At 37.4% G+C, this 14,823-nt stretch overlaps 1 protein-coding gene across 1 annotated transcript in view; it reads right to left on the bottom strand.

Moving 5' to 3' along the window:
• The window catches only part of CEP112 (centrosomal protein 112kDa), a gene marked incomplete at its 5' end in the record, with an annotated part of 126,781 nt that extends 113,198 nt beyond the window's left edge, over window positions 1–13,583 (bottom strand). The window contains 7 exons of the mRNA XM_010179993.1: window positions 3,605–3,684; window positions 5,487–5,546; window positions 6,308–6,400; window positions 7,383–7,512; window positions 7,840–7,994; window positions 11,478–11,630; window positions 13,465–13,583. Of these exons, the coding sequence (XP_010178295.1) occupies window positions 3,605–3,684; window positions 5,487–5,546; window positions 6,308–6,400; window positions 7,383–7,512; window positions 7,840–7,994; window positions 11,478–11,630; window positions 13,465–13,583 (790 nt within the window). The remainder of the gene's footprint in view (window positions 1–3,604; window positions 3,685–5,486; window positions 5,547–6,307; window positions 6,401–7,382; window positions 7,513–7,839; window positions 7,995–11,477; window positions 11,631–13,464) is intronic.
• Between the last annotated feature and the right edge of the window lie 1,240 nt (window positions 13,584–14,823).

Below are 14,823 nucleotides of genomic sequence, written 5' to 3'. Positions count from 1 at the left end.
AATATTAGCAGAGGCAAAATAAGTATCTTTAATAAATAGGTGTCCAATTTTCACAGAGCAAGACACAGCAGATCATGGTGACAGCTGCAGTCAACAAGACCCTTTCTTTCTCTTCCATGTAATTTTTCCAGCAACAAAATACAGATTTTTTCCTTAATTTTTTTCCTGCTGTATTAAACTCAGTCTGCAGTGTGACAAACTGCAATAAAACTTTACCTCTTTATTTCCCATTCCTCTACTTAAAATAAAGGAGATAAGAGCTGCTGAGATTTAGCCTATTTGTAACCCACTCATAACATATTTTACGCAACCAAACTAAAGGGATTAGAGAAGCAACCTTTCCCCCCAAGTAATTACACAGAAGCTTTTTAAGAATACTTTGTTATTATCGAAATGCAGTTCGCATGACATTTCTAGAAAAGTCCTTGGAGCACTTCCTATAGTCACTTTTGCTATTAGGCAGTGCCCATGACATGCGTTGCTAAACTAAATATAAAATTTATATCTACAAGTCACCACCAACAGTCATGAGTATTAGAGCAATTCTTCTGCAGAAAGACTTGGTTTTGACAGAGATTTCTACCACAAACTTCAGAAGAAAAGAAACGGCCTTCCGTTAACTTTGTAAACCCCTACTCGGTATTAAAACTCTGGCAACATCAGTTATTTGAAGTGAAAGATACTTTCAGAAATGTGCATTTTACTATTCCACACCATGTCTCCAATCACTTTCATTATGCATCTCTGCGGATATATTTGAAACCGCGATAGCGCTGTTTGCTGTCACACCACTGGAAAAATAATAATACTGATAAAAACCCCACTAAAATGCCTGCCACTTCGCTTTTGCTGTGTTTGCAGCTGCCTAGCTTCTCAAGATATAATCCTGTGGCCATTGCAGAATCAAAGTGCATTCAGATCAAAGTAGTTTATGAGAAATCACTGCTGCACCTACTGGGGTCTGAGCTGCAAATCCACACGGCATCGCTTCTATTGAAGATGGTGAACTGTATTTTCACCCATATCAAGGAAGAGAAGGTTGCTTTCTAAAGGTTTGCTGTGTCTGCCTTAGCTTGTAATTACTTAATTTGATTCCGCCAAAGAAATGCAGAAAAATAGAGCATTTTCACATAAAACATGAGATTCACATTAATAGCAAGAGGCTGTGAAAAGGACTAATTTTTGCAGCAATGGGAATAAAAAAGCCATAAGGGAGCCATCCACTTCTGACACAAAAATACTACTGCTTCTTATGTGTTACTTATGTACATACCATATATAAACACATACAAGTAAAACCTTAATACTATCCAGAAATACTGGTACTTAACGAATGCCATGGTTTCCCAAAAGCCAGCCTTGCGGGGGGACTGGCACTTCCTCTACACTGGGCACGTGAATTTGTGCTCAACGCTCACGTGCACCGACACATCCCTGATCAGAAATGTACAGACACGGAGGTTTTGCACCAGAGTTGAAGTACCAGTAGAATATATGCTGGGTTTAGATCAAGACACCACATTTCTGTATATACAATATTTTTAATCTTTAGGAGCACAAATCCATCCATTCTGCCAACTTCTGTCTCCATCCAGACAAAAACACAGATAAAAACTAATTTTTATTTCCATTCAACTACAAAGTAATTATTAATTAGCATTACTAATTCCATTATTAATCTTAAAATCAACCCCAAATCACTGCTATGAAACAACTGAAAGAACAGCAGCACAGATTAATTAAAGAGTAAACTCTCTTCAACATTAAAACACTTCTCATTTTAAGTTAGGGGAGTGATACATCATTTACTATTAGAAGTTGCTACATTATTTTCAACACTCTGAAAAAATAACATTAAAAAGAGTGTAAGGAACAGAGTGACACAGGACATGGAAGCAAACCTGCGTAAAACACTTGGCAATATGAGTGGAAGTAGCTTATATTAGAAGAGACTGAAACCAAGGAATAGGTATTAATCACCTGCTGTAGGGAAGTAGTCTAAACTATTAATCTTTAGTACTTTTAACCCTTCATGTGGTCCCCAGGGCCCTTGGATCGCTGTGGCCAAAGGGCTCACTCACACGCAGCACAAGGTTGGGCCTGGCCTCCACCATCATGGTCTTCATTTACAGGCCCTGAAGCACCCGGCACTCAACTGGGCTCTGAAACTTCTGTCTTTCAGATCTTTACTCTAACCCAAACATTAAACCTAAGCTTAACTACAGCTAGGGGATGTCTGAAATCAATGAAGAGCTCCTCAGCAACCTACAGAGCTGCTCAGCACCGTGCTGTTAACTAAAGTGAGTTCAAAACCCACAGCACACTGAACCCCTCCAACCCCTGTCTGAGGGGAGTGATGCCACCTCTGCTCTGCACTGGGGGGATAAATCCTGAGGAGTGGGCTGTCAAGTCAGACTTATTTTATTAACATAAGTGCAAAATGACAAGTTATTTGAAAGCCACGGGAGATAATTAATGCAGCTACATTATCAATGAATCAGATGTTAAAATACTAAAAGATTTAGTTGATAACAATTCCATTTCCCTAAAATTACAAATAATAGCCAGTGTAAAGAATTTGAAGATTAAAAGCTAGAGTTTTTATTAATGTCTGCAGTGATTTAAGATAGTCTCTACTGAAGCCAAATACCCAAGAGACTATGGAAATAAAGGCATACAGACTTGAGCCCTCTGACTCTTATTGAACAAAAAGCATCTCCACAATGTCTCTATCAGCCTAGATAAGATGCACTGTCACATTTAACTGAGCAGTTTTAGCAAATAACTTCTGGTTTGTTTCAGAATAATCTGCTTTCCCTAGAAATTATTTCCATAACTTTGCATTTCAGCTGGATAAACATATGGAAATAATATTTTACACAATCAGTAATGGAAGTAGCATAACAAGAGTCGATCTTGTCACAAGTGCATCTGCTCTATGTGAACCACTCCTCCACTCTGAAAACATCAAACTTGTTGCATCTCGATTAGTTTTTAATGTACAAGGTCAGCAAAAAAGCTGTTCCAAGTTAGTTAATGAAAAGTGTCTTCTGTTTGCTGTAGACTATTTCTGCAAACCTTAGCTACGTTTGGAAAATAAGTATTTAACATAAAGTACGGTCTCAAAGACAAAAGTCCCACATAAAAGCTGTAATTTATGGATATATTAAAAAAAAATCAAAAATACTGTATACTAAATCAAGTTAAAATATAATTGAATAGATACATCTTTCAAATTTATTCCTTCATCTAAAATAGTCCACAGCAACTACTCTTCAGCTCAGATTATTCGCCTACTACATATCCATTCTAAATGGAAGCCAACTTCATTTATTTGACAGGGCAAGACCCGACATCTGACATTATTAACTTCAACTCTGGTTTACTCCTAACAGTTGAAAGTCAAGAAATTTGGATGGTCTGGTTCTTTGGTTCCTCTTTCTAATTTTTATGGCTGACTAAACCCCAAAGATGTGGCTTTACAATGGGAAGATAACCCAGACAAATGATAGGAAGGCAGATAGAGAAAACAAAGTGTAATTTTATTTAATAAATGTGACTAAAAATTTGGAGGTGGTTCAACAATAATTCCATATTCACTTACTTCAAAGTCTCTTCCAGTTTGCGAATTTTCTTTAGAGCATCCCCTTTTTCTTTATCAAGATCATTCCGGATGCCATGAATCTACCATTAGAAGGAAAAAATATTATCACATTTTAGCTAAAACAAAGTCTGATCCAAAAAAAGTTACTTTAAATTATAAAAACTATTTACTTTGCACATTTCTTTTGCACTGGTACAGACAATCATCACTAAAATCACACAAAATGCAAGAATAAGGATTAACAGAGAGATTAAGTATGATAATTTAGCCAAAAGAGCTCTTTTTCTTCTCAGAATGAATATTATTCTCTAGAATAAAGAAATATCAATAATTACATAAAAATGAACCGGGTTTTCTTTAGATAAATATGGGAAAATACTGCTCATAATCCAGAGTGAATCCAGAAGGAGTCACCTATTGCTCCAAAGGATGTGGCAAGAAACCAATCCCAGTGCAACCCTGAATATTTAATCGAAAATTATTAATTTATTCAAGTTGGTTTGAGCAAGCCTCCAAACCAACGAGCTGCCTGTTAGAGAGTAAAGGCGGCACTGCCAAACCTGGTAAAATTATATATATCTTACAGCTGGCTCGAGAATGGCTCCCAGGAATAATTTGTCACTGTTCCTACGCTGAGCTGAATGTTTGGAAAACAAGGGGTAGATTATTTATAAAAAGCAGGTGTTTCCTTTGCTTGTAAAACCATTTAGCCTAACTGGTTCCTGATTCAGCAGATAAGCACATTTCATCAAACAGTGACATTTAGGGTTACTACCTATTATTTGTTTGATGTTTAAATATCCTAGCAGGCAATAGCCACTGTAGACTAACAAAGATTATTCGATAATGGGCAGGTTCTTAAGTGAACAGATTGCACCAGAGACTTCACAATTCCCTAACTCAAAGGCAAACTTTGTTTAGTACTTTATGGGCCAATCTATACTATTTTATGGGTTTATATCCATAAATAGCTCATATGTATTTTTTTGCTCCTCCTTTGCTCAAAGGTTGGATTTCAAAAACCAAGTTATATAAAAAAAAGTATAAATAGGCAAACTGCTGTAAAGTTATCTATTAAAAATAGATATCTATTGAAATAGTTCTCTATTAAAAATCTTTACTGATACACAGTTACAACTTCATATCCACGCTTACTTGCTGACATGCTCTTAGCCCACACTAAGCCAATATCCACTATACTTCAATAGCCAGAAGATATCCAAATTATGCTAATATATTTTTATTTTGACCTACAATGTTATTCCAATCCCAGGCTTTTCTCGAGGTCAATGATCATAAAAACCATAACTTGTCTAAAAAGACAAATGTAGGCTAGAATTAGACCAAAACAGATCTTGGAATGAAAAAGTATTTGAATTCGAGTCAGCAGAAGGCACTAACTGAAACCAAAACCCCACTACAATTGACGTTGTAAATGCTATTACCAAGCGACAAGTAGCTATGATCACAATTCATTATTATATGTTATAAATTTGCCACATTTGGAAATGGCATGTTTGAATAACACATCCTTTCAATTAAACAGGGATCTAACGCATCCTCTTACTAAACACTGCATGAGATGAACATATAACGTCAATAAAATTGAAGTTTAATTTGAAATCTCTTGATGTTTCAAGCCTAAAAGAGTCGACAGAATTTGCAAAGTGCTTTAAGATGGAGTGTACCAAGAATCAGAGGCGATTTAAATAGCTGTACTTAAAATCTTCCTTGGATTTGTCCAATTATTTTTCTAACCCATGTGAAATGCCTGGATTCCAAAATTCACCTCCTTGGGCATTTGAGAATTAAAACCTTTAGCTTCTGTATACAACAAAATTGGAAATGTGCATGAGATGGTCTGTTTTCCTGAAAGCATTACCTGTTTTTCATAGACACGCTCCAAGTGAAGTTTTTCCTGTTGGAGCTTGTAATCTTGATCCTGCAAAGGAAGAGATGTGGATTCTCAATAAACAAATCACATTATCCTTTCATTTCAAAGCAGTCACTAAACGCACACACGTTTGCTATTACATAGACCAGTCCATAAAAAATAAAAATCCACTTTGTATCATCATTAAAAGATTATTTGACACACAAAGAAATTCAACCAACAGCAAAAATACCCACATGTAACAAAACTCTCTCAAAAGTCACAATTCGTGTTTTCTGAAGAGAAAAAGCAACTTGTTCTCCTGAGTTATTAAAATACCATTCTGGACCACATCAACTGTGAATTGAAAGGCAGGAGGAAAAGTAGATGCCAAAACTCAGACAGGACTGATACGTGATACAGATGTGGAACTCGTTATCCTGAGATAGAAGGATTAATTGAAATGCCTATAGGAAGATGGAATATTAAACCAAACTGTTAAAATTAAACCAATTTTGAAACGTACTTAAAAAATGTTTATTGTTTAAGGAAAAAAAAATATTCCTAATTCTTTGACATGCTTCTCTATAATCCACTGATACACGTTTATTGTGTTTTAACATGGAAATTACAGCAAACAGGGGAAAAACTCCTGTGCAAATTCTGCTCTTACCCATAAACTGGTCTCTTTTACTCATACTTTTTAAATCTACCTTTAAGTCTAAAGTGACACTTTATATATTCCTAGGAATAAAATATATACAAAAATCCATGTAATACATAAGTGTATTTTAGTGTGGCCATTCTTGAGGAAGAAATTCAGGGCTCACCCTCAGCTGTTGCTGTCTCTGATGTTCTGCATCTTGTAACTGTTGTTTTAATAGAGACACGCTGTGCTGTAATTCTTCAATCTCATCAGATGCCTGCAACGATTCAACAGAAAAAGGGATTTTTGTGTTGCGTTCCCCATTAGATGTATCTTTTGCATTTTTAAATGTATTTCTCAAAGGTGCCTGGAATTCAGAAAATAATATCAATTTGGGAGAAAAAACCTGTATGAGTTTACAACTTGGGATAGGTCACTTCTGTCCGCCTGGTGAACTTAAAAATGTAAGCAAAACTGCAAAAAAATAACTACTAATATAAAACCCTTGGCACTAATAATTGAAAGAAAATTACCTTGTAAATTAAATGGAGTGAAAAATCAAAGCTCCCAGAATTCAGTAAATAAATGCAAAAGACCCCATTTGTCCTAATACTCTAAGGATTAGCAGATGGCTTTTAAAACTTGAGCCCCTTCTGTAATTATTAACTCGAAAATGATATTAAATACATATTTATTTTTGAACATATCATATATACCTTCCTATGCATATTGGTAGATATCAACCTGATAGATGTTTTTACAGAAACATACCAGAATTGGTACATTTTGGGTAGCATGTATGCTAGGAGAATTTAAAACTAAATTCTTTAACACATAAATATTTAATATAAAGTTCCTTATAAAAGAGGCCTGCAGACAGTTAATTCCAGGAAAAAATATTATCCCTCATTGAAGAGGTCTTATGAAAACATCAAGTCTTTAAGAGTTCTGGGGTCCTCTGGTACCCAGAGTTTTTACAGAAGCACAAAGAAAATCAGCATTTTAATTGTACCTTATCTGAATCAGCTACGGAAATACCACCTGTATGTGCACATACACACACACATCAGAATTATCAGTCACCTTCACATGATTTTTCAGTCAAATTTGTGAATGAAAAATTAAATTCCAATTTTTTTAAAATTTATGCACATTAATAACTTAGGGAACTGAACAGTTCCTTGGATTTATTCATAAGCATTACAGTTAAATAGACCAGTTTAAAAATAAACAATATTTTAGTGCCTATGGAAGCATACCTTAGCTGCAGAGAGAGCATGTTGCTGCTTTATAACATTGATATCAACATCATGTTTACTTTGTAGTTGCTGAATGTTCTCCTCATATTCCTGTATAATACGGTCCTTGTCTTTCTGAAGTGAGCTGTGCCTACAAGGAGTAAGCAAAGAGAACACGGAAATTGCTTTCATATTTTGGCATCTCACCTGCTCAGCATCAATTCTACAGAGTGTGCAAGTCTGCCTCTGCCATGTGCTCCTTGTAACAGGATGAAACGCTTATAAATAATGGAAAGATAATATACTACTTACAATGGTCGTTTTGGGTCAATGAGTTTTACATCAATTAATACATTTTTGGAGAAATTTTCTCATGCCAATTACCATCCACTGAGTTCTTAAAATAAAATGAATAACGTTTGCTTTTGGAAATTTCATATTCTTCAATGTTAAAAACCAGCAACCGCTATTTAATTACCTTGCTTTCACATCCAGAAGTTCAGTGCACGCTGTCTGGTAACGTTGTTCTGCATCAGCCTTTTCTTGAGATAATTTCTGACGCTGTAAATTACTATTTTCAGCCTCCACTGTCAACTGCTGGACACGAGCCTCCAGTTTTTGGACCGCCTGCTTCTAAAAGAAGAGGTGATGAGAATAAAGCAGAAGAAATGAGGGTACAGCCCTGTTGGTATTCAATACCTCAGAGGAACAAGGTTCTTTGGGGTCCACACACGAGTTACAACAGCAAAGCTGTCATCAGTCATGACAGTAAATTCTACATTGTCTATAAAAAGAAATAAATCTTCAAAATAGGGAAGTCTATTCCCCGCCCCAGAGTAACACATCTTCACCCCTAAGCAAAACAACATGTGCAGCTGATTTCTCAACTGCAAATCTCTTAAAACAGGAGAGACAACAGATATTTCTGTGGAAAACTGTACTGGATGATAATACACATAACACATTTTTAGACCTTCCATGAACCAAAAAGTGTGTTATGACTAGAATTAGGTACAACCTGCATGTGGGAAAGAGTATTTGAGGAAAAAACAATTTATATATAAAGATTTTAGTGATCATTATGGTGATGAGCAGCTAGAAAAGTCAGCTAGAAAGCATATTAAACTGTATAACATTCAGTGAAATCTGCAGCTCTTTCATGCTGAAATAGTCTTCTGAGTATTTTTATGACCATCATATGTTTACAGACAAATATATATATATGATTTCTAAATTAAAACAAGGAGCAATGCATATGGTTGCTAAATAATTATAGAGTCTAAACAACTGCCTTTTATGTACACACTTTGGCAAAACCACATCCAAGGATGTAAAGAGTAAGATACAGTAATATCTGCTATGGATTTGGAGGATATAGAAGATTGTTGTAACACAAATGCTACATTAACAATGAGAATGATATCTAGTTATTTCAAATCAACTATCAAGTATTAACCACATAATTCATGGACCATCTTGTAAGGTAAGTATATCATCTTATATTATCAGTATAGCAAATCCGTATCAGGACTGAGTGCATTCCTCATCTTTGCTATTATACCTTTCACTAATCCACTTTTCCATATAATTTCTTTAATTACAGTGATTTCCTTTCAATAAATTACAAACTTCTACCAAAAGTTGTATCTTTTTCCCAGAACTTCATCTCCTAATAGAAACAATTTTAAAAATGAGTGGGATGAGAACAGGCAGGTAGCATGAGACTACTCTACTCCTGCCCGTTCTTCCCTAAATCTGTGTTAATATGCACAGAAATGAGAGAAATCCTCAAGAGGCTGGAATCAAAAAACAAGCCACAGCTGCCCTTCCAGGATGTACGTATCAGAGTTATTTTTATATCAACAAAGGTCTGAAGATGAGGGAAGTGAATCAGTATTTTCACCTTCTCTTAAAGGGAAATAAAAACTCAGATGTTGGCCATCTCAAGTCACTGCCCCAACTGTCACAAAAGTGTTCAACGAGCCTGGACTGATGCAAGGACCTCCCACAGCCAGAATGATCCCGAACTTTGTCCACTGGCTTCAGATATTTCACACCATCATACAGCAAACTCTCCCATCAATGGGAGCCAATTGGGGTTCACAGAATCCCAGAATATGAGGAGTTGGAAGGGACCTGGAGAGCTCCCCCAGTGCAACCCCTGCCAGAGCAGGATCACCAGAGCAGTCACACAGGAACACGGCCAGGGCTTTGGGTGTCTCCACACAAGGAGACTCCACAACCTCTCTGGGCAGCCTGGGCCATGCTCTGCCACCCTCACACTGACAAAGTTTGGCCTCATCTTCAGCTTGAACCTCCTGTGCTCCAGCTTGGGACCATTGCCCCTTGTCCTGGCATTGGACATCCCAGAGCAGAGCCTGGCTCCTTCCTCCTGACACTGCCCTTTCCAAATGGATCCCCAGGAATGAGGGCACCCCTCAGTCTCCTCTGCTCCAAGCTCCAGAGCCCCAGCTCCCTCAGCTGCTCCTCAGCAGGAGATGCTCCACTCCCTCCAGCATCTCTGTGGCTCTGCTGGACTCTTTCAAGCAGTTCCTGTCCTCCTTTGACTGAGGGCCCAGCACTGGACACAATATTGTAGATGCAGTCTCACCAGGGCAGAGCAGAGGGGCAGGAGAACCTCTCTGCCCTACAACCACCCCTTCTCATCCACCCCAGGATGGCGTTGGCCTCCTTGGCTCAAGGGCACATTGCTGGCTCATGGGCATCTGCTGGCCACCAACACCCCCAGGTCCCTTTCTGCTGTGCTACTCTCCAACAGGTCAGTCCCCAACCTATACTGGTACATGGGGTTTGGGTTTTTTTGTTGGTTTTGTCTGGTTGGGTTTTTTTGAGAGTGTGCTATTTTTTGTATTTTGGAGTTTGTTTTGCTTTGTTGGCTTTTTTAATGAATAATAGCAAAAACACAAAAAACCACAAACACCCACTCCCCCCAAAAAACCCAAACAAACAAATAAACAAAAAACCCACCCAAAAAACCAAGTTGTACCTAACATATCATCAAATATCAGAATTCCTCCCTGGCCCCCCACCCCTCAAGGAAGTGAATACTTGTTCAATGCACAAACCCTCCTTATCAGCTCTGTGGTATTAGGTAAATTGTTCAGCCAATTTCACTTGCTAACAGCAGTAGCATTCTTGACAACATGAAACTCTGAACAAGGCAAGTCTAAAATACCAACAAAAAAAATCCCAAAAATCAGGAGATAGAAAGAAAGAGAGAGAAAAGGAGAAAACTAATTTCCAGTGACAGTCTAGTCTTTCATCTTTAAGCCCTGTCTTGAACTCTACCTTGTTTAATTATTAAATCAGAAGCTGCTCAGCAAGATCTGTCTAGTTTTGATGGTTCTTAAATTCAATCTTGCTGACAGACTGTGTCCATTTCTCTCTGTATTTACTGTTACCTATGACATGATCTGAATGCTAATTTTTCAATCCAACATTCATTAATGAAGGAATAAATTTGGTTTGACATCGTCTTTTCACTCATTCAATTTTCTTCATATCTCATCCTGATAAAAAGTACAGGATGTCTTCCTGAGGATACTTGTTAATGTTTTTGGTTTTTACTTTGTTTATATAGTGGGCACAAAATCCAGATTACACCTGCCTACATGTTTCGAATTATTCCAGGAGAGAAATGAAATAAATTAGAAAAATACAATAATTATTTTAAAAATCTTTTTAATTTGATCTTTAATCTCAGCATTAGATGTTTGAGGAGGAGGTAAGCAAGTGGTCACGTAACTAGGAAAACAGATTTACTATGTAAATCCTTTTCTATAGTCTATGAACCTACAGAGACAGAAGTTCTGCTAACTTAAATCAAAACCAGTGAGAAATGCTAGAAACAGCTTTTCCATACAAATATAGATCTGTGTAATACTCATTGAAGGGCTGTACTTTGATGAATTTCATCCAGGGGGAAGAAAACCGTGGTTGGACGGGCTGCCAGGACACTGTTCACTCCCAAGATGGAACAACTGCATTGTGCTGTCAAAAATATTCCTCATCCTAACAGTATTTATGTACACTTTTGCACAAATTGCAATGAAATTTGAATACTGCAAGAGACACTTGCTGTCGTGACATATTTACCAAAAACTTAGCTGACTTTATCTGTTCCAAATAATCTTCTTCCATTTTGCTAAGACGAGCGTTGGTGTCCTCAAGCAGCTCCTGCCTATCTTCCATGTGCTTCTTCCGAATATTAAACTTCTCCTTCTCCATCTCAGCCACGGCGTTGTGAAGCTGCATCACAAAAATACTACTAAATAATAAATGACACATAAACCCAGCATTTATAAGTACTGTATTATTATAGCATATTAATAGAAGAACTGAGAAGCACAGGCCACATTGCTCTCCTCTAAAACAAAATTAGATCATGTCTCACTAAATAGGTCTCCTATGACTTTTTAAAACAGTATTTCAGAACTATAAGCAAGCCATTTAAAAATTTAGAGAGGGTGTAATTTAATCCATACAAGATGCTATCCGCTAGTTCACATATTTAAACTGAACACCCATGAATGTCTGCTCTTCCACTGCCAGTTGATCTGCTTCTCCATTCGTAAGAAACTGGAAAGCCCTGACTATTGACTTGTCTAATAAAAGGATTATTTGTGTCATTACTAACCCTTGATTTATATCCTAAACACCAGTGGCCTCCCTTTTAGTTAAGCAGCCTCAAATCTAAATTTTCTCTCTCTACAATAGTGGACAGATAGGAAGATCAGGTCACTTTACTAGTGTAGACTTTTATTTCCACCATACAGACTAGCAAAATCACGGAGGTGTCCGTGAATCTGGACCACTATTTAACAGACTCAACAGTGCTGTAACTTCACATAAAGTTTTCCATCCAAAAGATAAGAATGCTAATAAATCACTACTGTAAGTATCATGTATATGCTGTGGTGTTCAAAAGATCTGCCGACTTTGCCATCCTTTTAAAAATATTCTGGGAAGATCAATAAATATATTTAATCCCCAGGTGTATAAGATATGAATAAAACCAAAAATTCTGGGAAGGTCTCTACCTCCTATAGAACAAACTATAGTAATAATTGAATTATTGTCAGCAACGTCTATTCAGATAACCTGGATCTATTCAAAGGAAAAATTACCAAGAAGAAAGTAGTATATAAAGTTATAACAACATTGCACTCTTAACTTTCTATAAATTTCCATCACATGCCCAACAATCCCCATTCTTCCATAAGATACGTGCTCTGATTTCACTTCTATAATTTCAATAAGTTAAAATTAATATTAGCATTTTAATTTGCTGCCTTGTTTGCTCACTGGCATCACTGGTGACAGTCACAGCTGTAGGAACAGCACTTGCGGGGTAACTGCAAGAGGTGGGATGACCTGGGGCTGAAAATAATGCTTCTCTAAACCAAACACAAAAAGACTGCCTGACACTGAAGCCTCAAGGTCTTAAGCACAAAGGACAAGATTTCTGATTTATCTCTTACGAGACAAGAATTAAAACCAACACCGCTTCCAGATGCAGGGCTGCAAAAAAAATAAGCAGCATACTCCATCTATGAAGGGAGGTGGTTTTGTCCTTTTTGTGACCCTCTCTCTCCTGAGAGGGGTAAGAAAGACCCATCCTGACAATAATCTGAGTAAAGGATAAGGTGCCTCGCAATAAACGTGCTTTTTCTCTGCTCTGCTGCTGTCTTGAGTCCAATAATAAATAAAAATACATTGAAGAATTCGTGACCCAATGCAAAAAGAGCAGTTCAAAGGAATCACCGTGGCAGCAGGTAGCAGCAGGTTTACCGAGATTAAAATTCCACGCCAGGTCAAGCAGAAATAAATACTTCCCTCATATGTGCAGGGAGCTGCCAAGAGGGGCAGCTGAACCCCGGGAACAGTGACCAGCTGAGTGGGGGTGTGCAAGCACCAGCAAAAAAGAGTTGTGCAGGATTACTCCAGAGAAAAAGAAAATCGGCATAAGAAAATATCACTAAGAGTAACATACTCTCTTTGGGGGGGCTTTTTTTTGGTAACAAAATGTATTGTCCCAGATAAACTCTGGAGTCTTTCAAAGAAAGCAAGTATTGTTCATTACCCTTTTCTCCCACTCGTTGTTCAAGGAGTCATTGCTCAGCTCACACATCTTCTTCAACTCCACAATCTGCTTCTCTTTCGCTTCTCTGACGACTTGTGACTCCCGAAGAAGGGTCTGAACTGTCAAAAACGGGAAAATAAACAACCAGTCAAGAGAGACCTTCGGGATTTTTCGGTGTTGGAAGCAGATGCAATCAGATCAAATCAGTTTTCCAATTGATCTGGCTTTCTGATGTTTTTTGGCTCTTTAAGTACTCAATGCGTATGCTGCTTTAAAATTCAGCACTTAAGATTCTGTGTCACTAAAATATTATACGGTGTTCTCTCCTCTCTGCTTTATTTACAAAAATACTCAAGGAAAAACACACACCAACAAAATTTTGTATAACCTAAAGAAAACAGGCATTTTTAACCTGATTTTATGTGCATCCTTAGGAGAAAAGGTTCTCGTGAAGGCTGAATGCCCAAGAAACACAAGGAAATTAAGTTCCTCAATTTAAATTGCATCAAGTATTCACAGTCTGCCAAATTTTGTGGAAAACAAAGCCGTACATACTCACTTTTCAGAAGTGACTGACGATTTTCACTGTCTGCAAGGGTGCAGCAGCACCAACAGAAGCACCAGGTCCCTTCCTGGCCAATTTACTTTGCCAAAGAGCAGGAAACAACAACTTTTTGAATGTAGGTTACCAAAATTCTGTATTATTTTACATTGTGGTTTAGTCCATAGTGTAAATGGACCCCGAGGAATTCTAAAAGCAACTAACATTCAAAAACTGCTGACAAGCCACACTTAAAACACGTTTCAGACTTATGACATATTCAAGACTACTGCTCATGTTTGAAATCTCTTGCCGCAGTAGTCCTAAATAAATAATGCATTGTGGTTTGATTAAAATGCACTGAATGTATAAATAAATTAACCTTGAGCCGGAGATTCCAAAAAGTTTGAAATAAGTGGTCAAAAAGCTTCGATATCATCAAAGAAACTTTTACGGTGATGCTTATAAAACCCCTAAGTAGTAAATGTAACAAGAAGATCAAGCTGCCTCTTGGAAAAATTGGGTTGGAAACTGCACAGCAAAGACTACTGGACAAGTTTCTAAAAGTCTGAAGGAAAAATTGGGTCAAGATCTGCAAATGAAGAGGAAAGGGACATCTGCGCCTAGAAGGAACACGTAAGGCCATAGCCACAAGAAGGCTGCAGTACAACTCCACCAGGCAGAAAACAACTGTGAACATAAAAATCACCTTTTTTCTCCAGTTTTCTAATCGTCTCCTCAGCTTCATTTTGCTTGGTTTTGTAGAGGGACTTCAATACCTCTATTTCATCATTCTTTCTATCCAAAATCTGTAGGGA

This window comes from Mesitornis unicolor, unplaced genomic scaffold (assembly GCF_000695765.1).
Source record: "Mesitornis unicolor isolate BGI_N332 unplaced genomic scaffold, ASM69576v1 scaffold9332, whole genome shotgun sequence".
NCBI classification, from domain to species: domain Eukaryota; kingdom Metazoa; phylum Chordata; class Aves; order Mesitornithiformes; family Mesitornithidae; genus Mesitornis; species Mesitornis unicolor.
Note: the sequence above shows the minus strand (reverse complement) of the source record. Positions and strands in the feature narration are given on the sequence as shown.